Here is a 24,497-nt window from a genome sequence, read left to right as displayed (position 1 = left end):
AAAGGGGGCGGCCAGGGTCAGGCACTTTCCCTAGCAAGTGACGCAGGCAACCCACGCCTTCTCAGATACAGAGTCAATTTAGAAAACCAAGCTGCTTTCTGACGTCCACTATGACAGAAGGCGAGGTCCGGGCAGTGGCCACCTAAGCTCCCTAGAGTCTTCATCTCAGCATCACCAACGCGGGCGCTCTGACGTGCTGCAGGCTGACGTTAGTGTCAGGAGTGACAGATGCCCCGGCAGCTAGCGGCGGAGCTGGAGGTTCTTGTTTCTGACCAAACCTCTGTAGACAAGCACACCCCCAGGGTCGCCCCCGTAGACCATCAACGAACCGCGGGCACCGGGAACAGCTGGTCCAGCCCGGGACATGGGTCCCCAGGGCGGAGGGCGGGAACTAAACAGGGCGGACTACAATTCCCACAATGCTCACGGGCCGCGGCAGCGGGGAAGGAGAGGGACCTCAGGTGTCTGCGACCTCGGTGCCTCCGGCCCGGAAGTGCCCGAGGGGCCGAGATGGAGCTGGTGGAGCTGGGCGGTGAGTCTCCGCGCGTGGCCGCGCCCACCCGGTCGCCCCAGGCCACAGCTGGGCCTTGCATGCCCCGCCCCGAGATCTCTGGTGCCCTCCTGCAGCTCGGGGGGCGGGCAGATGGGAGGAGTGATGGACCATCGCGGGTGGGGAGAGCTAAGTCTAGGTTCTCCCGGAAGGATCAAGGGTCTGGAGGCCTCTGGGTTTGGCGAGGCTGCCCCTGGAGGCGCTGAGTAGGGCTGCTGCGGGCTGGGGTTTGGATGGACCCAAGAAGGGGCCGAGCTGGGTAGACAACTGAGTTCCCTGGGCTCCAGATTGGCCAAGGGCGGAGTTTGACGTTTGGCGTTGTCTGGGAAGCTTTGGGAAGCTGTCTGTGTTGTGGGTGGGGTTTGGGTAGATGGTAAAGGGGAGGGTAAGGGGCTATAGAGACCCTTCTGTCTAATATCGAGTAGAGAAACTTAAGCGACAGGGCATCAGATGAGCTTTGCTGGGAATAGGTGAAGGAGAGAGAGAACTTTGGGATGAAGTGGACAAAAGTGTAGGTAAGCTTTTGGGTAAAGTTTGATGGAGGTTAAATTTAGGAGACAGTTGCTTAGAAGAGCAAGGCCCTTACTTGGATCCAGGTTTTGGGTGAATTGGGGAGCTGAATAAAGACCCAGAACTGAGACAGCCAAGTTAGGACTTGGAATCTAGTGATGCAGAGGGACAGAACAAGAAGGCAAATTTGGGACTCCGGGATGCTGGACCGACTAGGGTAGGTAAGAAGACAGACTAACTGGGACGGTGGGAGGGTTGTAGTGCAGTGGATTCAAGAGCTTGTTGAAGCTGGGGTGACTCCTGGTCAGAAAGCAGCCTCTCACACATTCTTTGTACCTCTCTAGCTCGGTAGCACCTCTGGCAACTCAGGTGCCATGGCCTTGATTGAAGGGGTAGGTGATGAGGTGACTGTGCTTTTTTCGGTGCTTGCCTGCCTTCTGGTGCTGGCCCTTGCCTGGGTCTCAACACATACCACTGAGAATACAGAGCCCCTGCCACAGCCATCAGGGACCACGACACCAGCACAGCCCAGTGAAGCCATGGCAGCCACAGCCACAGACAGCATCAGAGAGGAGGCCCCGGGGGCTGAGAGCCCCAGCCTGAGACACAGAGGTCCATCTGCACAGCCAGAGCCTGACACAGGGGTCACAGCCACAACCCCACCTCCGGACTCCCTTCAGGAACCCCTAGTACTCCGGCTGAAGTTTCTCAATGACTCTGAGCAGGTGGCCAGGGCCTGGCCTCAGGACACCATTGGCTCCTTGAAAAGGTAAGCTGGGAGGAGGGTAAGAACGAAATGCTAAGAAATGGGGTGGGTGACTACAGAAGGGCCACTAGAGGTATTTAAAGCTCCCCCTTATTTTCTGTGTGAGAAAACCGTCTCCTCTAGACACTTACACCCTATACCTGTTAACCTGTTCCCACCTGCCCCCCCAGAGGCCAGGATCTGGGTGGTCTGTAGAGGGCAGGGGTGAAAGCTGGGATCTGTCCTCTGAGCAAAGGACCAGGACTTCCTGAGGCCTGCTCTCTTACCCAGGTCCCTCTCTCCTCAGGACCCAGTTTCCGGGCCGGGAGCAGCAGGTTCGACTCATCTACCAAGGCCAACTGCTAGGAGACGACACCCAGACACTGGGCAGCCTCCACCTCCCCCCCAACTGCGTTCTCCACTGCCACGTGTCCACGAGAGTCGGCCCCCCACATCCCCCCTGCCCACCAGGGTCAGAGCCCGGCCCCTCCGGGCTGGAAATCGGCAGCCTTCTGCTGCCTCTGCTGCTGCTGCTGCTGCTCCTGCTCTGGTACTGCCAGATCCAGTACCGGCCCTTCTTTCCCCTGACAGCCACCCTGGGCCTGGCCGGTTTCACCCTGCTCCTCAGTCTCCTGGCCTTTGCCATGTACCGCCCGTAGTGCCTCCTCCGCGGGCTTTTGGCAGTGTGGCCAGCCCCTCTGGACCTCACTCCCCAAGGCGCAAAGGGAGCTGCTGTCTGCCCAGGCCCACCTCACCCGCTGCCTGCCTTTTCCCGCTACCCTGGAGCCCAGCCTTGCGCCGCAGAGGACTCCGGGGGTTAGCGGAGGCTTCTTCTCCCTGTGATCTTCATCGCTCTGGGCCACCTCCCGGGGCTGCTGGCCCTCAGCCTTCGCAGACAGTAGGTTCTTCTGGAGCAGGCACTTGCTGTCGCTGCCTTGGCCCGGTGCAAAGCCGGGCCACCCCACTGGGCCCATCTTAGTGTGCTGCTGCCAGGGGAACCTAGGTGTGTCTAGTTCCAAAGAGCTGCCGTGGTTGATTTGGGGGGCGGGGGGGGGGATCGATGGACGGGGAGACTGGAGAAGGGGAGCTGTTTTCTGGAATTTGTGCAGATTAAAGAAACTGTGAAGTTTTCACTCCCAGTGTGTCTGTGTGGCGCTTGAGGGTGGGGAGCCCCGGTCTGGGACCCAAGGCTGGACAGCGGACCGCCGCTCTCCCGGCATCATCCCGGCCGGCTTCCGGATGGGCTCTGTGGCACCGCCCCCACCGCGCGCGCGCGCACTTCCCGGAAGCTGGAGCGGGGGGCGGGACCTGCGGCTCCCCCTGCTCGCAGCGCCTGCCGGGAGCCACGTCTCCGCTGCCTGGCGCTGGGCTGCGATTGGCGTCTCGGGGCGATCCGGGGGCTGCTGGGAAGATGGCGGACTCGGTGGCCCGCTGATGAGGAGGCCACGGGGGGAGCCCGGCTCCCGGGCCCCGAGACCAACTGAGAGAGTGACCTACGCGGGGCCCGGGGAGTCATGTAGGGTGGCGTCTGCGGGGCGGGCCGCGGGAGGGTGGCGGGAGCTGGTGTTAGCGGCAGTGGCCACGGGCTGCTGGCCTCCCCGGGCCGGGGCAGGGTGTGGGGGCCTCTCCCGCGGACGGCACCGACCCCGCGCCTTGGCAGACGGCGCCCTGGGGCCCCGCGCGCGCCCTGCGAGCTTGCGCTGTGTCCTCATTTCACTGGTGAGGAGACTTAGGCAGAGAGGCGAAGACGCTTGTCCAAGGTCACGCAGCTGGTAAGTGGGAGCGCCCAGCATGGGACCCAGCACCGGCCGGCGGCCAGAGCTTGCGATCCGCCCACCCCGCCGCCGCCTCCTGCGACAGGGGGAGGTGGTCGGCGGGGCGCGAAGCCGGGACCACCGGGGCTCCAGGCTGGGTGCGACCACTAACCCTGTGAATGACCTCGGGCTTTAACCTCTTCGTCGCTCTGGGCCTTGTTTCCCCACCTGTGAAATGAGGTCCTGCCAGCCCTGCTACTACTCATCAGCGTGCATGGAGCATCGAAGGAGATATGTATGTGAAATGTGAATAGAGCTGCACCGAGCACACTTAAAGAAGTAGGAGTTATTTTGTAAGGAATGGGGGGAAAGGGGGCAGGGTGGGGAAGAGTACCAGAGCAGTCACACTGGGGTATTTTCACTTCAGGCCCCTTTGGATAGGGAGTGAGGTAAGGACTAGATAGCACATTTCCCCTTGGAGGAAACCTCACCCGGTTTTCTGGGCCACCCCTCAGGGTCTCCATCACCCACCTCCATGCTTCGAATCCTGCTCTCTGCCCAGACTTCCCCCGCTCGGCTGTCTGGTCTGCTGCTCATCCCTCCAGTACAGCCTTGTTATTTGGGGTCCAGCAAGTCGGGGGACCGGCCTTTTGGAGGAGGCCCTGTGCAAGGCCTTCAACGGCTTCTGGAACAGGCCCGGAGCCCTGGGGAGCTGCTGCGATGGCTGAGTCAGAACCCCACCAAGGTGCGAGCTCATCACTACCCCGTGGCACTTCGTCGTCTGGGACAGCTCTTGGTGTCTCAACCTAGGCCCCCTCCTGTGGAGAAGGCCACACTGCAGGACTTGAGTCAGCTCATCATCCGAAACTGCCCCTCCTTTGACGTTCACACCATCCATGTGTGTCTACACCTTGCAGTCTTACTTGGTGAGGAGGGTGTTGGAAGGTGTGGGTGTCTAGGGAAGAGTGGAGGAAGAGAACAGTGGAGGACTCGAGCTATCGATAACTCAGATTCCCACCTAGCCATGGCACTAACCCAAGCACGCTCGCTGATTCCTCTCTTGTATCCATGGTGGATGTCCAAGTCAAACACCATTATTTTACCTCTGCCAGACACTGGGCTCCTTCAAATACAGTGCTCTAGGAAGCCACAGCAGTTTGTTATACTTGGCACAAGATGATTTGTATAAGGCTTTTCCCACACACTGTTGATACATCATGTTCACATGATACCATATCTCTCCACTGAAATAAGTATCCCCTCCCACTCAAGAAATGAAGAAGAGGAAGTTGGCAAGATAGCACACCCCAGCTTTCTTACCGGGATGGTCTTTGTCCCTCTCCCACCCAGGCTTTCCATCAGATGGACCACTCCTGTGTGCCCTGGAGCGGGAGCGAAGGTCCCGCCTCCCTCCAAAAGCACCCTCCCCACATCAGCCTGCCGCCCATGGTGGGCAAAGGTTGGAGACGGCCCTGAGCTGCCCCCATTTCCTGCGGTACCCTCGTCAGCATCTGATCCGAAGCCTGGCAGGTGCCGAGGGCTAAAAGCACAAGGGAGGCGAGGGATGAGCTGGAGCCACTGGGGTACAGCACCTGGGCTGGAGTGCAGTCTAGCCCACAGGACTCTTCCCCGAAGGCACAGTATGACAGGCTGTTCTTCACAGAGGCAAGGCCAGAAGAATTGACTCCCCATGTAATGGTGCTTCTGGCTCAGCACCTGGCCCGGCACCGGTTGAGGGAACCCCAGCTTCTGGAAGCCATTGCTCACTTCCTGGTGGTTGAGGAAGCCCAGCTCAATAGCAAGGTGGGCTGGCCTCCCACCTTCTCATGTTCCTCTGAGTCATCCTCAGCGACGGGGTCAGGCCCAGCCCCCTGTCTGGCTTGGTTGTCTTCTGTAGCGAGCATTCCAGCTAGGCTGTGTTCTGTGCCCCAGGACATCTGTCTGCTCGCTGGTTGTCCAGCTCCCATAATCAGTACAGTAGTATGTCTGGAGCCCTGAACCTTTCCAAAGCTGCACAGCAGCCCAGCTCCATCGGATCCACTCCTACAGATCTACAGGCTATACCCCGACGGTTACATCCCTTCTGTGATGTTGAACCATGCAGTCCAGACACTGCTTGTGTTGCAGAACTTGGGAGTGTGTGCTGGTCTAGAGGGCAGTCTGCCTCGAAAAGTTCCTGACAGAACCAGGCCTCCCTGAGGTTGTGTCTACCAAGCATGCCAGAGAGCTTGGCATGGTGGCATGTGCCTTTAATCCTGGCAGAGGCAGGTGACTGGCTGGATTTGAGGCCAGCCTGGTCTGCATAGGGAGTTCCTGAGAGAGAAAGACCCTGGAAGATACCAAAGCAGTGTTTCCTGCTGGATGATGCTGCCTTTTTCTGCAGGTGGTACAGAAGCTGGTCCTGCCCTTTGGGAGGTTGAACTACCTGCCCCTGGAGCAGCAGTTCATGCCCTGTCTGGAGAGGATCCTGGCCCGGGAAGCAGGGGTGGCGCCGCTGGCCACAGTCAACATCCTGATGTCACTGTGCCAGCTGCAGCGCTTCCCCTCCAGAGCCTTGCAGTTCGTCTTCTCCCCCAGCTTCATCAACCACATCAGTGGTAGGCAGACAGGAGGGGTGGGGGGGCGGCCGAGGGCTGCAGGGCAGGAGCGTGCCCAGGCGGCAGCGGCCCAGCGTCCCCCAGTCCCTGCTTCCCCACAGGCACCCCTCCTTCTCTGATTGTGCGACGCTACCTCTCTCTACTCGACACGGCCGTGGAGCTTGAGCTCCCAGGGTACCAAGGCCCCCGCCTCCCCCAAAGACAGCGAGTGCCCATCTTCCCACAGCCCCTCATCACCGACCGTGCCCGCTGCAAATACAGGTGGGCCAGGGGAGGGGCAGCCACAGGAGCACAGAGCAGGGAGCCAGAGCACGTCTCCCTAACAGAAAAATAGCCCAGAGGCTGCAAAGGGACTCTGCAGGATGGCAGTGCCCAGCAGGCACGGGGGCCTTCCCTCTACCACTGTCCTTTCTCCTCAGTCACAAGGACATAGTAGCCGAGGGGCTGCGCCAGCTTCTGGGGGAAGAAAAATACCGCCAGGACCTGACCGTACCTCCAGGCTACTGCACAGGTGAGGTGTGGATGGGTGTGGGTGGTCAACAGCCTAAAGCTGGAGCAAGGCTAAGGCCTGTCTGCCCTGTAGACTTCCTGCTCTGTGTTGGTAGTTCTGGTGCTGTGCTACCTGTGAGGACACAAGACCCCTTCCTGCCCTACCCACCACGGTCCTGCCAACAGGACCAGGCCGACTCGAACCCCACAACCCAAGGCTCTCCCCAGAGGTAAGGAAAATGAAACAGTTGGGGCGTCTCGGCTTCTGGGCCGACAGCAACCTAAGCCGAGTCCACTCCTCTTCAGGGTGGTGTTGATGCTGCGAGAACGCTGGCATTTCTGCCGTGAAGGCAGGGTGCTGCTGGGCTCTCGGGCCCTGAGGGAGCGGCACCTGGGCCTGATGGGCTACCAGCTCCTGCCGGTGAGAAGTCCTGTCCCGCCCCACCCAGACGTGTGTGTGTGTGTGTGTGTGTGTGTGTGTGTGTGTGTGTGTGTGTATGTGTGTGAAGTCCTGTCCCGCCCCACCCAGACGTGTGTGTGTGTGTGTGTGTGTGTGTGTGTGTGTGTGTGTGTAGCCAACCCACCGTAACCTCATCTTATCTCTCTGCAGCTGCCATTTGAAGAACTGGAGTCTCAGAGAGGCCTGCCTCAGCTCAAGAGCTACCTGAGGCAGAAACTTCAGGCCTTAGGCCTCCGCTGGGGACCTGAGGGTGGGTGAGGGGGGACACACAGGGCTCAGGATGGATCCCCTATGGGGAGGAGGGGGGTGCAGCTTGCACTTTGGCTCCCTGTTGGTTTTTACATTAAAATCCCTTTCCTTCCCCACGGTGAGTCTCATTTTCTGGGACAAGGAACAGGGCCGGGCCCCATATCTTTCCATCCATGACCCCCACCAACAAAGACACGACCAGGCCTAGGCTGGGGTTGAAGCACTTTACTGCGGGGGGGTCGGGGGAGAAGGGGCTTTAAATTATTCACTTAAATAAAAATGAGAAGGGGCAGGAGGAGGGGAGCCCCAGCCCCCAACCCATCCCCGACCCATAGTCCCTCGGCTCTGCCTCTGGATAGCAGCTACACAGGCATAGGCATCTCGTTGTACTCATCCACGCCTTCCCGCTCGTCAAACACCGGCTCTGCCTCGTTAGCATCCAGCTGTGAGAGGGATGGGAGGGTTGGCCTTTACAGAGTCACGGAACAGGGGAGTGGAGGAAGAGACGGGAGGGGCAGGGGTGCTTACACATTTCATCTCTCGCTCGGTGAAGATGCGGGTAAGTACCACCATGCGCAGTGGCACTGTGAGGATGAGGATGAAGGGGAAGGCCAGGGAGGCGGCTGTGGACATGACTGCCCAGAGCAGGGCCAGGCACAGCAACTGCAAAGCAGTGAACAGGTGCATCCGCATGGTCCGAACCTGGGGGCAGAGATGGGGTGAGCCTAGACCTATCCCAGCCAGGGAGAAGGACAAGGACACTCCTTCCTCTCCCCGAGAGATGAACTACCACAGGGATTTCTAGAGGTCCTCTGGACAGGGAGGAGGCAAACGGTCTGTCTGGCCAAGGTGGGGTCCTGCACCCCTTCAGTGCGGGCACTTACCTTCTTGACGTAGGTAACGTCTGGGTGGTGTTTGGGTGGCATGAGTAGCAGGTGCAACCGCTCGTAGAATTGGATCCCATTAAGGGAAGTAACTCCCATGTATAAGAAAATGCCAAAGAGTACAGCCAGAGGGATCTGTCGCAGGAGGTCGCCAATGACCATGGAGAGGCCTGGGAAAGGAGAAGCAGCAGTCGGTCCCCTCCAGTGAACCAACTGGGGACCGACAGAGAAGGTGAGGTTCAGAGTAAGGGCAGCATACCCACAAGCAGGGCCACCAGCAGCCCCGTCACACGCTGTTCCTTGACCTCCTGAATCTTGGGTTTGTCCCCAGGTGCCACAGCCTTGCTCATGACAGTGAGTGCGTTAGCGTGAGTGACAGAGCGGACGGTGGCAGCGGCCAGCCAAGGAAGGCCAAAGAGGGCACAGATGCCACCCATGGCTACGATGAGCAGCAGGTCCAGGTGGAAGCCAGAGCCCTTCTGCAGCATCCGCTCTTTCTTGGAGATGATCAGCCTGGGAGAGGAGAGGCACTGTGAACCCCAGGGCACCCCCAGCAGGTCCCAACAGGTTCTGGTGGTCTGCCCATCCCACTGGGACTGGGCCTCCATCCAAGAACTGAACTGTGTCCTTAGCCTGTATCATGCAGGATTCCGCCTGGCAAGCCCTGCTTGCAATGCCTGTGCCCTGTCCTACCCCAGCTAACATCAGTGACATTTCTGTTGCCTGCAAATAAGCTGGGTAGCCTGGCATTCAGGGTCCCCTCGAGGTCCTTGCCCCATGGTGATAGATCCTATACTGTCCCCCTGAGCCTGGCTGAGGACTCTGGTCCCTTAGCTAGGATGGCTCACGTGGTGATCTGTGTCTCCATGAAGATGAGGATGAACACCAGGACAGCCGGCAGCAGGCTGGCCACCATCATCCACACAGGGAAGGGGCTCTTTTCTCCAAGGGGGTTGATGACCCAGCCCCGCTTGTCTGGGGCTGTCACGGAGAATCCACTGGGCACACTCAGCTTCTGCAAGGCAGAGGCAGTGTGTTGTTACACAGAGGGTGCTCAGTGGAACACCGAACCCAAGGTGGCGGAAACAGCCCAGGGCCAGCAGCACCTTTCTGCCGCTGGTGCGATGCCTTACCTGGGTATAGGTGTCCTCAATACTGTAATCCACAAGCACCATGATGAGGATCGCGATGGGCACCCCAAAGTCCCCAATTACCCGCCGGATCTAAGAGGGCAAGCACCATGCTCAGAGGCCTCCTATCCCATGCAGCTCCCTCACACTTCCAAGTTAACCCCTTCCTGTCCTCAGCGCCTCCAGTCCGCGAGCCTACATACCCGGCCAGGGAAGAAGCGGCTGTTCTTGAATTTGCGTAGGAAGAAGGCGATGAAGAAGGTGCCCGCCATCAGCACCAGCGATAGCAAGGCTGTGTTGGGCTGGCCCCGGAGACGCTCCTGCCCAGACTGCGTGGCTGTGCTGCTATTGTCTGGCACCAGCGTGGTTGCTGCCCAAGTCACATTGTCACTGCTGCTGTCTGCCTCTGAGTCGTTGGAGCCTGAGCAGCCATGGAGGGGGTGCTCCTGGAAGATCTGGGGAGAAGCCACAAAAGACCATGGGCTGAACTGGGGCCAGGCTGGATGTGGGTCAGGTAGAGGAGCTTGGCAAAGGCCAGCCTGCCTGCCTTCCAGAAGCTTGCCTCACCAGGCTAAGAAAATGACCGAGTGCTCGCTTCGGTAGCACAGACACTAAAAGTGGGTGGAGGTCAGAATGGCCCTGTGCAAGGATGATATGCAACACTACAATGTTCCATATATTTAAAAACTTAACCCAGTTTATTTGAACACTAAATCATTCATTCAGTGTCTCAACAAAAAGGTTCCAGTCACAGTTCACATGCACAGGGTCTGACCACAGACATGTTTGTGTGGACACTTTCACTTAGTTCATTGGTTTTTGCACCGATATTACTTTTTGCTTTACTACATTTATTTTATGTATGTAAGTATGTATGTATGTATGCATGTATGTATGTATGTATGCATGTATGTGGGCATGCAGTGCCACTCACAGCACCCATGTGGAGGTCAGTATGACTTTCGGGACTCAGTTTCTTCTACCATTAGGTGGGTCCCAAGGATCAAATTCCAGTCATCAGGCTTGGTGGCAGGTAACTTCACCCACTGGGTCATCTTGGTGGCCCTCCACCAATACTTATTTTTGCCTTTTTGAGGTAGGGTCTCATTATGTAGCCCTGGCTAGCCTGGAACTCACTCTGTAGACCAGGCTGACCTCAAACTCAGATCTGCCTGCCAAGTGCTGGGATTAAAAGCATGCGCCACCACCACCCGGCCTTGTCAGTTAACTTTATGAGTCCCCAAAAATCCAAATTATATTTCTTGAAAGTCCTTTTACTATGATGGCATTTAGACTCTAGTTTTTAAATGTTTTAGGTTTTTTTGGAGCCGAGGACCAAACACAGGGTCTTGTATATGCTGGGCAAGCACTTCAAGCCTGAGTCAGAACCCTAGCCTCTATTATGGCGTTCTGAGAAAGTGGTCAGGAACCCACTTCTTCACTGGCCGAAGGCTGCATGGCCATGTCTGGAGCAGCTTTGTAAACGTCAGTATCTACGGGTGGTCATGCTCCCTTCCTGTAAGTGCCTGTTCAGGGTTTCAGGTTTTTAAAAATGCCAAATATTTTCACAGTCACTTGCATGTAGAAATCTAGAAAATATTCAGAGACTTTGAAAACCAACTATTCAGCTCACGTTGAGCAAGCATGACGTATGAGAAAGAATTTGAGACTGAAAACGAAATAAAAGAAAAAGACTTGGTTGAGACTAGAGAGTCTGGTTAAGTATAAGGCTACATGGAGTAGAGAGGGGCAGGAAGGTCACCGGGAGTGGGAGAGAGCCAGAGCCAAAGCTGGGCGCCAGGGGCTGAGGGAAGAGGAACCATGAGCACGGAGGATCAAGGATGGTAACTCCTGAGACCTGTGTGTTGGGTGTCCAGACTGACTGTGTCACCTCTGGGCCTCATTTCCACATTCGTGGATTCTAATGAAAGTGCAGGTTATCCTTGCTATTAGAAATATGTGAGTTTCTGAAAGGCTGATCTGATGCTGTCCAGTGCTGATGGAACGGAGGGGGTGAAGCGGGCAGGCACACAGATCGCAGCACTGTATCTCAGCTCTGCTACACTCCGGCGGGCGGCCTTCTTCCTGCTTATCCAGCCCTTCTAACCCTCTCTTGATTCCATGTTACTTTGTGCTCATGAATAGACAGACTCCCGGGGGTTCCAGAGTTAGCCTGGCTTGTCATCCAGAAGAAAGAACCAAAATATAAGACAGAAAAACACACTCAAAGGAAGAAAGCAAGGAAGGGAGGAAGCTGCCACTAGGACTCAACGGGTAAAGGGACGCGACGCGAAGCCCGGCGTTCTGAGCTCCGTCAAAAGGTGAAAGGAGTGAGCCAACTCCCTCGTGTTGTCCTCTGACCCCGTACATGTCACAACTGCATGTGTGTGCACACACACAGAATACAACTGAGCCAAACATCTCTCTAAAGAAAGACGGGCTGCCCCAGGCTCCTTTGTGCCCCGCACATGCCCACCTTGATCAGCTTGTAGAAGGTCTCATAGATGAAGATGAGGGAGATGAGGAAGGCAAAGATCTCCTGGGTGAATCGGGAGACAAAGCGGACCAGGAAGCTCCCCTCCAGAGCCACCATGAGCAGGGCCAGGAACACCAGCCAGAAGCCAATCCACACTCGGCCCACCAAGTACTCCAACTGGTTGCTGCTGCAGAACTGAACGGGAGAGGTGGGGGGCCGTTAGGGGTGACGGGAGCCGTGTCCAGGAAGGGCAGTGAAGCGGGACAGAAAGAGCTCTTACCGAGAAGAAGGCCTCCTCAAAGACCAGCAGAGGCCCAGAGAAGCCGATCACCAGCAGTGGCTGAGCCCCCAGCAGGCAGAAGATCACACCCTGGAGTGCTGTGGACATGATCAGCTCTGACACTCCAATCAGGTCCTGTGTCTTCTCTCCTGCAGGGAGAAAGGCGCAAGCTCAGTACCTGGTGGCCGGGCCCTGTGCACACCTGCCACCCCTCGCTAAACCCGCTCCTTACCGAGCAGCCCCCCAAAAGTGATGGCAGGAGACAGGGCGGCAAAGTAAATGAAGATAACAGCGGCCAGGCACTGGGGGTCAAGTGCGTCACGGAAGTCACTCAGGTAGTGGGGGTATCGGCGCCGCACGTCACGGATCAGCCCCCCAAAGGGCCGGCCCGTCCTCCGAAGGGGATCATCTTCAGCTGCACCTGCCGCCTCTACCATCTGCAGGAGCGCTGCAACCCAGGCCTCCGTCAGGGCGCCTGGCGCCCGCCCGCCCTCCCAGCCACCCCATCAGGCCCTCCTCCGAGAACACAGACCATATCGGCTACAGGAGCAACACAGCTGGCCTCCTCTGTCAGGTTCCTGGGGGCCCTCTCCTGCCCTCGGGCTCCCTCCGTAAGGTAGCATCACCTGGCCCAGGCCTACATGGGCGTACCCTTATCTTGGGAAGACTTGGGCTCGAGCCCAGCCCCAGGGGGCAGCAGGCGGCCCTGCTCCTCTCGCTTCTTGAGCATCTGGCGTTGGAAATGGGCGACAGAACGCAGCAGCTCCTCGCCCTGAACTTCTGAAGGCGGTAGCACCACACTGCAGTCCAGGAAGGCATTGATAGCCGTCAGCAAGTCGTCCCGTTCATCTGCCAGGTAGGCTGCCTCGTGGAATTGCTGCCCGAGCACAGAGGAATCAGGGAGTACACTAGGAGGGGGCCAGAGGCTGGGCCCTGGGGCTGCCCGAGGTTAGTGGCTGAGGCGGGACTGCATGGGGTCAGACTGGGAAGATGCTGACCTTGTCGGACATGAGGGTGGAGATGGAGCGGCCAATCTCATGGTAGTCCATGTTGGCACTGCTGGGGCCCAGCAGCAGGAAGAGGAAACGCACAGGCACGGGCACCTCCAGGACCGCATCCAGCTCCACAGCCTCCCGCAGCCGCACGAAGGCCATGGTGGGGCGAGAAAGGAACTCCACACAGCCTAGGGGTGTGGAGACGCCATGGGCAAGAGCAGGTGGCAGGACCCCGCTCCTCTCTAAGTCCTGGGTGGCCCGAGAGCCCAGTCTCTAATATGCCCTAGCTTCCCCCACATACCCACGAGGACCACGGTAGCCTCAGCATTCTCAGGGATCTTCTCCAGCAGCTTCAGCTCATGCTTGGACTTGGAGCGGGTGATCCCTGCAGGTGGGGCTGGGGGTGGTAGCTCACGCTAGGGGATGGGATGGGAGGAACAGAACAGAACTCAGTCCAGGCAGCCCCTCCCACATGCCCCCGCTGCATTCCCACACTGGGCTTGCTCAGATCCTACTGCCAGCCCCTGGGCAGGATCCATTCCCCTTCACCTCTCTATCCACCTCCAGTCGGGTCTCAGGAACACCACCAATGAGAGGCTCAGTGACGTGAGGATCACTCTCGGTCCCCTGGGCGTGGTGATGCCCCAGCAGAGAGCCCAGAGAACCCGCTGAGATGTTTCGGGGGAAGGAGAACTCTTTCTCGTCACTTGGGTGGCTGGTGGGACAGAGGACAGGGAGGGTCAGGACAGGCAAGAGTGGGCCTGGAGCCAGGGAGGCAGGAGATGACTGGGTCCTCCTGCCCCGTGGCCATACCTGTGTTTCAGCAGGAGGGCTCGTAGCACATTGGCTCTATCCTCTGCCTTGATCTGGTCAGAGATGACCATCTGCTCTACCACCTGGTGGGCCACCCCAGGCAGGGTCTGCTGATCGAGGTCCAAGAGCACAGCTCCTGCAGGAAGGTGGCAGGGAGAGCTTGTCACCCCAGAACTGGTCACGACAGTGGGGAGCAGATGGGAGGGAGAGCGGAGTGGGGACAGGCTGGCACAGCCAGGTGGTGTGGGCCAGGGGTCTGGGCCTGAGTACCAGCCCTGTTCCTAGGTCTCTCTCACCTCTCGGTCCCCTTTCTTCCCCCATCCCAGGAATACTGTATGAGGCTGACGGGAACCACCAAGGTTTAGTTATCTGACGCCCTATCCAAGGAGCACCCAGCTTAGGTTACCCAGGGCACCCGCTCTAGCTGTGTCTTCTTTGCTGTTAGAAACCCAGCGTTGCCTCCCCATGATGCTCCTGGGGTCCTAGATCTCCCTCATGTTCCAGCTGGTCTGTGGCCTTGCCCACATGGCAACCCTGGGGTCAACTGAAAGTCCCCAGACTCTCCCCTTCACTTGGGCGAGCCCAGTGGGTACTCGCCAGGAGCTCAAAAACATATAGAAATGAAGCTCCTTTCAAAAGCTACCAGGCCACTTATCTGGCAAGGTCAACTTTCCAGAACAAAGAACTATGGAATAAACAGACTCAAATGATCCTGAGCAGCCAAAACAGCCTAAGAGATAAAGCTCTCCCTCTGGCGTTTTACCCAAAGCCCAGAAACCTCACTTGCAGCCTATTTGCTCTCTGTTTGGAAACAATTCCAATAGCAGAGTTCTCTGTCCTCAGCTGCTTAGAAACAGCCTTTCAAAGAACAACTGGGCGTGATTGCCCAACAGGAAGGAGGAAGCAAGTCCACTGGAGTCCTGGGCCTGTGGTTACTTAGTGAAGTTTAGACAGTCCTACAGGTTAGGTAATATTCCCAGATCCTCTAAGATGTTAAGAAGGAAGCTGGGTGTGGTGGCACATGCCAGTAATTCCAGCACTCAGGAGGTACAGACAGAAGGATCAGGAGTTCAAGGCCAGCATCAGCTACATAGTGAGTTCAAGGCTAGCCTGGATTACTTCAGACATCTAAAAACATGCTGACAAGGCATGTCAGGAATTTCAGCCATTTTTCATCAAAATGCTTTCAAGTCATTTTTAGCTTCAGTTATGGAGGCAGAAGCAAAGGGTTCTTGTAGCAGGTAAATGGAGATGTACCGTGGGCCAGTGTTCTGCGGAGCTCCAGGAGGCTTCGGAAGGACAGGGAGGCCACGTGAGGCTTCCCCCAGCGTTCAGTCTCCTCCTCCACATCCTCCTCAAATTTTATCCAGCGGGCCGTCTCCCGCCACTGAGGCTCCTGGTTTTTGTCCAACAGCAACTCATTCAGCTCCACAAACACCTTGGGGTGAGATGAGGAAAATGCTGCAGGGAACAGAGCCAGAGGATGCTGGGATCCACCTCGGGAGACGCGGCACCAGAAGGGTACCTGACCATGGGCCACGGTGGATGGTGCACAGGCATGTGGGACTTACTAACCAGACATGGGCTCCCCTCATCTGTAAAATGTCTATGATGCCCACCTCTGTGGCAGTGAGAGGACTGAGTCAAGTCTGTGAACAGGAGTCCTAGAGCCAAGTGGAGTCACCATGCTAGGAAGCCATGGGCTTCTGGAGCCCGACACAGGACCGACAAAACTAACGAGTGGTGGATTATTTCTGTAATCCCAGCCCTCAGGACGCTGAGGCAGAACGGCCTTGAGTCTGAAGGCAGCCTGGGCTCCATAGGGAATTCCAAGCCAGTCTAGACTACCAAATGAGACTCCATCTCTCGAAAATGACAGGGCATGGTCACCTCTATAGGACATTGCCAGGGCGGTAGCAGGAAAAGGCTTGCTGAGGGTGGGAACCATCTCTAGCTGGACAGTAGCCATCTGGATGCTGTGGGTGTAAGGCGTCCCTGGACCGGACGCTCGGCACAGGTGCGATTTACTATAGTGCTATTATACCTCAATAAACACATTTTAAAAAACCATACTATGTCAAAGTTCAGAGCCCTGCAGTCTAAGATGGGTAGTGTCCCTAAATAACTAGTAACCTTGGTCAAGGAACAGACCTGGTTTATGGCTGATACCACCTGTGCTACCACCCTCACCAGCTGTCGGGAGGGTCAACGGAGCAGGGAGGCTGGGCTTTGAAAGTGGAGGAGTACATGCAGGTAGCCTGAAGGTTCTTCTGTATTTTCTCCTGCAGACCACTTACCGCGGCCTGCCAGCAGATGGCCGTGATACACACCTCACTGAAGGCTCACCTCCTGAAGCGCAGTACCACACATGAGACCCTAAAGACACGGTGGGCAGCCTTCCCTATTACGGAGGCAGCTCTGGGGTGCCATGCACTGTGGGTCTGCCTGGCGGAAGGGGAGGTGACAGAAGACATGAAGTAGACAGATGTACCTCGTGGGGCTTATGGGGGGCCCGCGGTCGCGCCCGAGGTGTGGGGCCAGGTTCTCGACCTTCCCGGGCAGCTTGCGTAGACCCTTTGGCATTCTTCCTCACCAAGTGTCGCCGTACCCCAGGAACATCCTCAAACCGGTGACCTGGGGGCGCGGAGAGGGCCGGGATCAGTCTCCTCCTTTTCTTACCCTTTGTCCCACCCAACAATGAGCCTGATTATAGGCTCTAGCAGCAGCACTCACTTTTCATGAGGTCAAGGTCAGCTGTGGCCAGTGTCTGGGCCTCACTCTCATCAGTAGGGACTCTGGGCAGCAGTGCCTGCTCCACCCCAGTCATACTGCCGATTCGCCTTCTCTCCTGAAGGTTGTAACTCCGATGTCCAGGCTGGGCTTTGGTCAGGGGACGCCCAGCAGCACCTCCATCGTCACCTCCAGCTGTGCCACTGGCCACCGCTACCGTCTCCTCCACCAGGGCTCTGCAGAAAGAAGAGCCGTGAGCCCCCAGAGCCAGCCTCCTTCCTAGGCAGAAAGCCACATGGACCTCGGCCCTCCTCGCTCCCACTCTTGCAAGGTGGGCACGTGGGAAGACTGAGGATTCTGAAAGCCAGCAGGCAGCATCTAAACCCCAGTTCTAGCCTTTCTCGGCTGGGCACCGCCAGCAGTCACCCCAAGGGTCATCTGGATATAAACCTCCCTCGCAGCATGGGCAAAGGCCAGCATTCCTCGGTGTTTAAGAAGGTGAGGTTTTGGGAAAGTAACATTCAGAACCTCGCATTTATCAACATTAATAATTCCCTTGCCCTTCCAACCTGGAAATGGGCTTTGAAACTCGCCAGATACCTGTTTGCGAAGGACTGAGCCTTGCCCTTCGGAGACACCAGCTCCTGCCCTTATTCCTGTTCTCTGCCAATGCCAGCATCCACGCAGCCCATGACTCTGCTGTGCCGGTCTTGCCTGCTTCTCCTTTCCTTCCTCAGTGCCAGGAGTTCCTGGAGGCTCCCACCTGCCAGCCTGGCGCCCAGCGAGCCTATATGCTCACTCTCTAAAGGGGCACCATGCCCTTTATTTCCCACAGCACGTTACGCTGCCTGGTACCCAGAAAACAACAGGTCTGTGATAGTCGTAACCTTGAGATTTTGTTCAAAGTCATTTCCTCCTGGAAGCCTTCCCTGGCTAGTGCCCCCAACTCCTATGAAGCACCTGTACTGACTCTGCCTGAGCCAGCTCACTGGACAGAGGGATTTTCTGCTACCACGTCATGGGGCAACATTTGCTTTCCAATTGGGTGTACTTGGCAGCTGCCAGAAACAAAGAGGGGGCTCCAGTAAGTACTGCATCCTTGGTCCAGTGCTCATGCCAGTGCTGGGGCACGATGCCGGGGGCAGCTCAGATTGGTAAAGCACCCTGTAATCCTCAGCAAGGCCAGTGATCCCTGTCCTGTCATCTGTCACCTCCCCAAGGAGCTGGTAAGAGGCAGGCCTGGGACCTGAACCCTAGCCTGGTGAGTTCAGGACTCCTGCTTTCTTTTCTACCTCCTCCCTGCTCTAGTAAGGGGAGTGCCTACTTAGGACACTGCTGAGTACAGTGTACTTACCCTGTCTGTGCCCCTTTGGTGGCCCGGGGAGGTATCTCCTGGTAGGACATCTGTGTAGGGGGAGATGGGCTGGTTCTCTCTGCCTTCCGTTCTGTACCTTCATCCTCTTGGAGAAAGAACTGCAACAGGAAGCCACATGGGAAGGTAAGGCCAGGCCAGGACCCTGCAGACAGCTCCCAAGAGCCAAGGCACCACTTACCTGCACTGAAGAAGGTGTAGAGGCAGGGGATGGCTGCTGTAGGGGAACCCTGGACCCTTCAGCTTCACTGGCTTCATCCTCATCTTCCTCCCCTTCCTCGATTGTAGGGGTCTCCCCAGTGGGAGAGGCTCCAGGGCGCCTCCGAGGTTTCCGTCCTGGGCCCTGGGGAGTCTTGCGGCGGCGGGCGTCAGGAGGCAGGTGGGTGGACAGTGGGTGGTGGATATGGTGGGAGGACTGGCGGTGGTCTGCAGGGAGGAGGGACTTGGCAGCAGCCAGGCACAGCCCCCGCCCTCTTTCCTGTCCTGGCCTCTCCCACTAAGCCCCAGTCCACTCTCTGGTGGACAGTCAGACCTGAGCCCCACCCCCCCCTTTCCTGTCCTGGCCTCTCCCACTAAGCCCCAGTCCATTCTCTGGTGGACAGTCTGACCTGAGCCCTCGGCCTCCCTTCCCCAGCTGGCCTCTCACATTCAAAGTCTTCCTCCCCATAGCTCCGGCCTGGCTCCTCTCCTCCTCGGGATCCAGCTTCCTGGAGGATCTCCTCGAACCGCTCCACACCTAGGGTTCGCAGTTCGTCTTCCTCTTGCTCAGGGAACCCAGGTGTTCCAGGGCCCAGGCTCTCTGGCTCTGGCTGTGAGAAGGGAGAGTGGAGAGGACGCACAGGGCTCACTGGGAATTGTGTGTGAAGGCCCTAACCTGCCCAGGGCTGGAGACCTAGTGACTCCAGCGACCTCGCATCTCCAGCACACAAACTGACTCCCTGTGTGCAGCAACCTAACCCTCCCAACGCTGGGACCTAATCCACATCCCAGCAACTATGATCTCCAACGCCAGGGACCCAGCTCCCCAGCAGCTTACCCCCCTAACAAGGGCCCAATCAATCTAGGGCAGGCCCACACTAGAAGACTCCACAAAATTCCTGGTCTGGCCCTTCTGCAACCAGGCAGAATGTGAACTTCCCTGTTACTGTGGCAGAGAAAAAAAAAATTCCTTTGGCTGGAGGACAATTGCTGAGCCTTAAAAGTAACTTCTGAAGGCATCTGAGCTGACTGCCTCGGAGTCGTTCTGAGTCAAACCTCTCCCTGCCCGGGCAGGAATGGATACTCCTGCTTGGCCAGAAAGCCCCCATCCCCTCCAGGGCGGCACACAGGCCCACCTAGGCAGCCCTGTCCTCCCCTCACAGCCAGTCGGTCAGCCCCGCCCCTCACCCCACCCCCACTCCCCCCCACCTGAGTCATCCTGCGGGAGTGCAGCCGCTGACAGCAGGCAGGGCTAGTGCAGGCCAGAACTGCAGGAAAAGCTCAGCCTGGCTGAAGGACCAGCAGCCTGGCCCCCCGCAAGCAAGCAAGCCAGCCCGGCAGCATTGGTCCAGCCCCCCTCCCCACCCCACCCCCAGCAGGTCTCAGCTCCAGGCGCCACCACCAAATATTTGCTCAAGAGCTTCGGGACCTGAAGGGCGTCAGGACCTCCAAAGGCCAGGGTATGCCACCCCTTCCATGGCAGTGCCAGCTGCTACAGCAAGGAAGAGCCAGGCAGGAGGATCAGCCTTGGGGAGACATGCAGGGGTCGAGGTGGGGGACACAGAAGGAAACATCCAGGGCAGGCAGGGACAGGGGGCTGGAGGAGGGAGTCCTGCCCAGCCCATCTATCTCTCTGCAGCTCCGGCGGGCCAGCCCAAGCACTTGCCCCATTTCCACCAGAAGCAGCTGGGCAGGGGGAAGCTGGCACGAGTGAGGAAGCCGCTAGGGAGCAAGCGAGGCATCAGCTCCTGAGGAGCTTGTGGGGAGGGGGAACGGGCCATCTCCTCCAACCTGAGGCCGTAGGAGGAAGTCCATGGCGGCAGGGGTGAACCCAGAAGAAGGGGGAGGGCACCGCCAGTGTCCCTTCCCAGTCACGTGCCCCGATGGGTTAAAGTGACCAATATAATGCGGCTGATTGTGCCACCGGAGTTAATCATTAGACTTCTTAGGAAAATCAGAAGAGGGCCATGTGGGGTAGTGGCCACCTTGGGGAGGGGGGGAGGGCGGGCCTGGATGGCACGTGGGCCAGGGGCGGGGCCAGTCACTGCCGGCAAGCTCTGACTAGAACTTTGGTGTGTAGGCCTTCTTGGGGGGGCCCTGTGCAGTTGAGATCCAGTCAGAGAGAGTAACAGGGCTTAAGATCCAGGGCTCTCAAACTCCTGCCCAACTGCAGCTAACATAGCCTCAACGCCTCAAACAAATGGAGGCCACCCGTCCCTCCCCTTTCCCGGTTCAGCATCTTCATACACTAGCCAAGTCTGGGTAGGGATGGCAGTGCCTCTCAGCCCAACACAGCTTCCTTTTCGTAGTTTCTGCACCCCACCCACGCCCCACTGGAGCCCGGGCCAGCTCACCTGCGGGCCGTGCTTACCGTGTGCAAAGAATCTGCGCCCGAGGCGGGGCGCCTGGGGGCGCTGCTCATGGCCAAATCTTAGCCCTTTTCGCTGTCGCTTCGGCTTTCAGGGCGACAAGGCGGAGGCATAACCTGAGTGGGGAAAAGGGCTAGTCACCATGGGTGAAGAGCAGGCTAGCCCCCAGCCCAGCTCAAGAGAGGAGAGGAGCCTCGGCCGTCTGCCACCCCGGTGTCTCCGACATACAAGACCCTCCTAGACGATGAAGACCCTCATGGTGGCCCTTCGAGGTGACAAGAAGAGAGAGAGGAGGGTTACGGAGAGAAGAGCCGACTGAAGAGTCGGGTTGCAGAGAAGGGGGTGGCACACAGGCAGCCGGGAGAACAGAGGCAGAGGGGGAAGAGGCCACAAAAATGAGGCAGGAAGGAGTCAAGGCCCAGCCCTGGAAAGAAAGCAGAACAGATGAGGGAGGGAATGATAAAGAACAGAAGGATCAGGCGCGAAGGGCCAGACAGGAACAAGAACCAGGGGCCCCTGGAGGTGAGCCTGAGACCAGAAAGGGGTGTGGTAGGGAGTGAGACACCCCGCAGAGCAAGAGGGGTGTGGAGGCCAGGGTGGCTGGCTTCCCAAACAGAAAAAAAAGAGGACCAGAAAGAACTTTGGAGAGAACCCAAAAGGGAAAGCAGGGTGCCTGCAAGTAAGGAGGGGGTGCCCCCACAAGGCAGGCGGACCAGCGGGCTCCCCAGTGCGGAGACGGAGCCCTGCTCCACTCCCTCAGTGGGAGGAACGAAGGCACTGGACAGTGGGGCTTATAATGGGGGAGGGGCACGTGACATCGTCAAGGGGGTGGGCACAGCAATGCTAGGGGCAGTCTCCATCCCTCCCCTCCCTAGCCCTGGGCCAGGAAAATCTGAGTGGCAGGGCAGCCCTCCTGACGGTGACTCTAGAGTGGGAGCTGGGTGGTGGGGGTGGAGGGAACCCAGCCGGTGCTAACCGGGGTACCCGTTCCTAGTGAGGGCACCACCCAAGGCTCTCCAAAAGGTAACCATACTAAGCTGCCGAAGGCTGCTGGGGAGTTGGGGTTGTCTTGACTTAAGGCAACCTTGGCAGTGAGACAGGTTAGTATAGGGTCAAGAAATAGAGGTCTGGGGGGGATCAGCCCAGGGTGGGGAGTCTGGGCTACACATTCCTGGCAAGGACTCCAACTCAGCTGACTGCTCTTTCTACCTCCCCCCCTCAGCCGGCCTTCAGCCAGGGCCCGCCAGTGTGGGGGAGAGGTGCCAGGGAGGGGACCTGGTCTGGGAGGGGTATAGGGAATCTGTCCTGAGCACCTGCGGGTGCTCACTCCCACCTCCAGGCTTTGCCCTCAAGCGTGCTCCTCCAACCAAGCCCTCCTCCCTCCACCCATGTGCCCCCACCCCTCCCCCGCTGTCGTAGAATACAAAGCAGCCTCTGTCCAGAGCATCGGGGCCGATAATCCTAGTGGGGGCACATTCCCCGGACCAGCCCCGACGGGCCCGAAGGATTAGCATCTCTCCCCCAGCCCAAGGGATTAGCACTTCGGACCCCCACTTGGGCATTAACCATTCCCCAAGTGAATTTGTACATTCCACAGCTCTTGGCTGTGGGGATGGTGGGGGCGGAGAGAAGTTTGATAAAGTGGCCCCAGATTTGAGGCAGCACTGCCTCCACACCCCGCAAGGAGCTCCCTACCCAGAGAAGGCAGCCCCCTAAAAATCAAACTTCAGGCTCTTCTTTCCCATCCTCACCCAGTTGCTGCTCCCCCCTTCTGTCTGACCTCTTGTCCTAACCTGACCCGCCATCCCCTTTCAGGGCTCCGCCTTCCAATCCCGAGATCCAGGGGGTTGAGGTCCCAGGCAACCCCCAAACCGGCAGGTTTCGGGGGCAGAGGGGTCGTCTGGAACCCGCCCTGGAGTGGGAGAGCAAGCTGAAGGTAGCAGCTCCCCGAGACTACCCCCTCCTGGTGGCAGGGGGCGCGGCACCCTGGCTTTAGGTAACTCTTAAGAGGCGGACCCCGGAATCCCGCTTCGGAGCGGTACTCCCACTCACCTCCCCATCCTTCTCCCTAAGACCTCGCTCCCTGCGCCCCAGTCCCCGCCCTTTCCTCCACTTCCACTCCCTCGGCGCTCGAGTCTCCAGTCGTCCCCCCCGCCACTCCTTCGCGGCCCTCCCCCTCCCCCACCTATCTGCTTACCCGCTAGCTCTGGATTTCGTGTCCCGGGGGTCTCCGGGTCTCCCCTGATCCTCCGGAACCCTCGCGCGCTCCCGACGACTTCCCGGTGCCCACCCCGGGGCGCGCCCCCGCCGCTCCCAACTTCTCCCAACTCAACTTTCCCCCGCGCCGCGGGCAGGCCAGCCTCCAGCGTGCGCGCCCCCCGCAGAGCGCCGTGCGCGGCCCCGGCGCGGCTAGCCGGGAGGCGGAGAGCGGGCGCTGAGACTCCGTGGCGGGAGCGCGCTCCCAGGCACAGCCCGACACCGCCGGCGCGGCACCCTGGCTGTTCCCCCTCCACGCCCGCAAAGGCTCCGGGGACGCCCTCTTTTGGCTCTAGGGAGCCACCTCTGGGAGGAAAGGAGTCAGCTTCACGTTGGGGATCGAGGGAGAGGAGTATGGCCAGGAAATGGAGTCTTGGGGAGTTGAACTACAGACTCTCTGGCGTTAAGGCTCTTGCAGGGCTCCCGCCCAAACAACCCCACGGCCTCCGAGAAAGCCCTGGTGTCTGCCCGAGAGAACGGATGGCGCGCGAATGTGAGGGGTAATGACGCTAAGAGTTGGTGACCGTGACCCTGAACTGATGGGAAGCAGGACAACTTGTTGAGGTCTCCTCACTTGCACCAGAACTACCTCCGCGCTGGATGGAACCCTACCCGTAGTTGACACCTCTATTTTAAAGACCTTTGCGTGTCATCCTGTTTTCTCAACTAAATCATCAATTATTTCAGATAAAGAATGCACTTTATGCGTCTTCAGTCTGCCACGTGGGCGAATCACACAATATTGTTTATGCAAAAGCACTCAGATTTAAGTAAGTTAATTAACAAATGGTTAGCGCTACTCTGGTTCCGGCGCTGAGGAATGCTGTTTGGGGCCGTTTTCGCCCGGTTCACAGCCCTCAAGAATGCAGTCATGAGACAATTAGAGAGCAGTGCAAGAAAATCTATAATCAACTCCTTTACGGGGTGAGGTAAAGGCTGCTTGCTCCAAGTGTAGCATCTGTCTGTGGTCTCGTCTGTTGAAGGGAGTAACTGACCTGCCAGTCCTTGTGGGCCACACCCTGGCTGACTCCAGTGGGCCTGCTCTGATGACTGGGATCTGGGGGATACCCAGGCTCCCGTCAGCTGGCCTCGGCATGTCAAAGTGGAGCCGCTGGAGTCCGGTGGCTTTCGAGACGATAAAACGGGCCCAGCAGAAAGAGGGGTCTCTGGCGTGTGTCCCTCCACTCAAATCCAGCCTCTAATGGGGCACACCTGTCTCGCTGCCCAGCCCTGTGGTCAGCTGGTCCCCGTGAGGTCATCAGCAGTAAGACATCGCTCAGAATCATTCCCCAGTCAGTCCTAGGGTCACCAGGTGGCCTAGGGAGAGGTGGAAACTAGTGCTGAAGCTGTCAGGAGGTTGCTGGCGACTCAATACACCCAACCAGGTCAGAGCCGGGCCAACAGCGCCCGAGATCTAGGCCGTCAAACGCAAACTTCAAGCAGAGAGTACCCCACCCCCACCCTCACTGTATTCTGGAACGCGCGGTCCCGGAGCGGCCCTTTTCTGGAAGGCTGTGAGCACAGAAAAGGAATAATAACAAGAGCGGGGCACACTGGGAGCCTCCGCGCCTTGGCGGAGACGCCCGAAAAGCGGACACGCGATGCTTCCTGGGAGTTGAAGTTTAAGGTTTGCCTCCGCG

At 58.3% G+C, this 24,497-nt stretch overlaps 3 protein-coding genes across 12 annotated transcripts; 2 read left to right on the top strand and 1 right to left on the bottom strand.

Moving 5' to 3' along the window:
• The first annotated feature begins 404 nt into the window (after positions 1 to 404).
• Tmub1 (transmembrane and ubiquitin like domain containing 1) lies at positions 405 to 2,937 on the top strand. 4 transcript variants are annotated; one of them, XM_006996337.4, is made up of 3 exons: positions 405 to 532; positions 1,405 to 1,829; positions 2,113 to 2,937. In XM_006996337.4, exons 2-3 carry the CDS (start codon positions 1,435 to 1,437, stop codon positions 2,462 to 2,464), a joined length of 747 nt encoding a protein of 248 aa, XP_006996399.3. In that variant the 5' UTR covers positions 405 to 532; positions 1,405 to 1,434; the 3' UTR covers positions 2,465 to 2,937. The 4 variants fall into 4 exon arrangements, with proteins under 4 accessions (XP_006996399.3, XP_006996401.1, XP_015845191.1 ...); XM_006996339.4 differs by lacking the exon at positions 405 to 532 and adding an exon at positions 930 to 1,065; XM_015989705.3 differs by lacking the exon at positions 405 to 532 and adding an exon at positions 1,136 to 1,277.
• A 207-nt stretch (positions 2,938 to 3,144) lies between these two features.
• Fastk (Fas activated serine/threonine kinase) lies at positions 3,145 to 11,076 on the top strand. Of its 3 annotated transcripts, none has more exons than XM_076566691.1 (11): positions 3,145 to 3,321; positions 4,075 to 4,485; positions 4,910 to 5,089; positions 5,223 to 5,362; positions 5,943 to 6,156; positions 6,258 to 6,417; positions 6,576 to 6,667; positions 6,740 to 6,875; positions 6,952 to 7,066; positions 7,256 to 7,355; positions 8,570 to 11,076. In XM_076566691.1, exons 1-11 carry the CDS (start codon positions 3,240 to 3,242, stop codon positions 8,608 to 8,610), a joined length of 1,671 nt encoding a protein of 556 aa, XP_076422806.1. In that variant the 5' UTR covers positions 3,145 to 3,239; the 3' UTR covers positions 8,611 to 11,076. The 3 variants fall into 3 exon arrangements, with proteins under 3 accessions (XP_076422806.1, XP_006996402.1, XP_042129145.2); XM_042273211.2 differs by lacking the exon at positions 3,145 to 3,321 and adding an exon at positions 3,762 to 3,898; XM_006996340.4 differs by lacking the exon at positions 8,570 to 11,076 and having other exon boundaries at positions 3,146 to 3,321; positions 7,256 to 7,470.
• Slc4a2 (solute carrier family 4 member 2) lies at positions 7,565 to 24,158 on the bottom strand. 5 transcript variants are annotated; one of them, XM_015989697.3, is made up of 23 exons: positions 23,853 to 24,158; positions 20,604 to 20,717; positions 18,681 to 18,843; positions 18,216 to 18,460; positions 18,017 to 18,135; positions 16,666 to 16,898; positions 16,424 to 16,566; positions 15,190 to 15,370; positions 13,933 to 14,068; positions 13,669 to 13,834; positions 13,421 to 13,535; positions 13,123 to 13,307; positions 12,776 to 13,001; positions 12,357 to 12,572; positions 12,125 to 12,273; positions 11,845 to 12,039; positions 9,572 to 9,823; positions 9,372 to 9,461; positions 9,087 to 9,253; positions 8,498 to 8,751; positions 8,239 to 8,408; positions 7,883 to 8,056; positions 7,565 to 7,797 (listed from the first exon to the last, which is right to left on the bottom strand). In XM_015989697.3, the coding sequence occupies exons 2-23, from the start codon at positions 20,652 to 20,654 to the stop codon at positions 7,717 to 7,719; spliced, it is 3,711 nt and encodes a 1,236-aa protein (XP_015845183.1). In that variant the 5' UTR covers positions 20,655 to 20,717; positions 23,853 to 24,158; the 3' UTR covers positions 7,565 to 7,716. The 5 variants fall into 5 exon arrangements, with proteins under 5 accessions (XP_015845183.1, XP_006996407.1, XP_015845184.1 ...); XM_006996345.4 differs by lacking the exon at positions 23,853 to 24,158 and adding an exon at positions 22,799 to 23,118; XM_015989698.3 differs by lacking the exon at positions 23,853 to 24,158 and adding an exon at positions 22,799 to 22,970 and having other exon boundaries at positions 13,681 to 13,834.
• Positions 24,159 to 24,497: the final 339 nt, after the last annotated feature.

Source organism: Peromyscus maniculatus, chromosome 3 (genome assembly GCF_049852395.1).
Source record: "Peromyscus maniculatus bairdii isolate BWxNUB_F1_BW_parent chromosome 3, HU_Pman_BW_mat_3.1, whole genome shotgun sequence".
Taxonomy (NCBI): domain Eukaryota; kingdom Metazoa; phylum Chordata; class Mammalia; order Rodentia; family Cricetidae; genus Peromyscus; species Peromyscus maniculatus.
The sequence above is the reverse complement of the archived record's forward strand: the minus strand, read 5'-3'. Positions and strand labels throughout refer to the sequence as shown.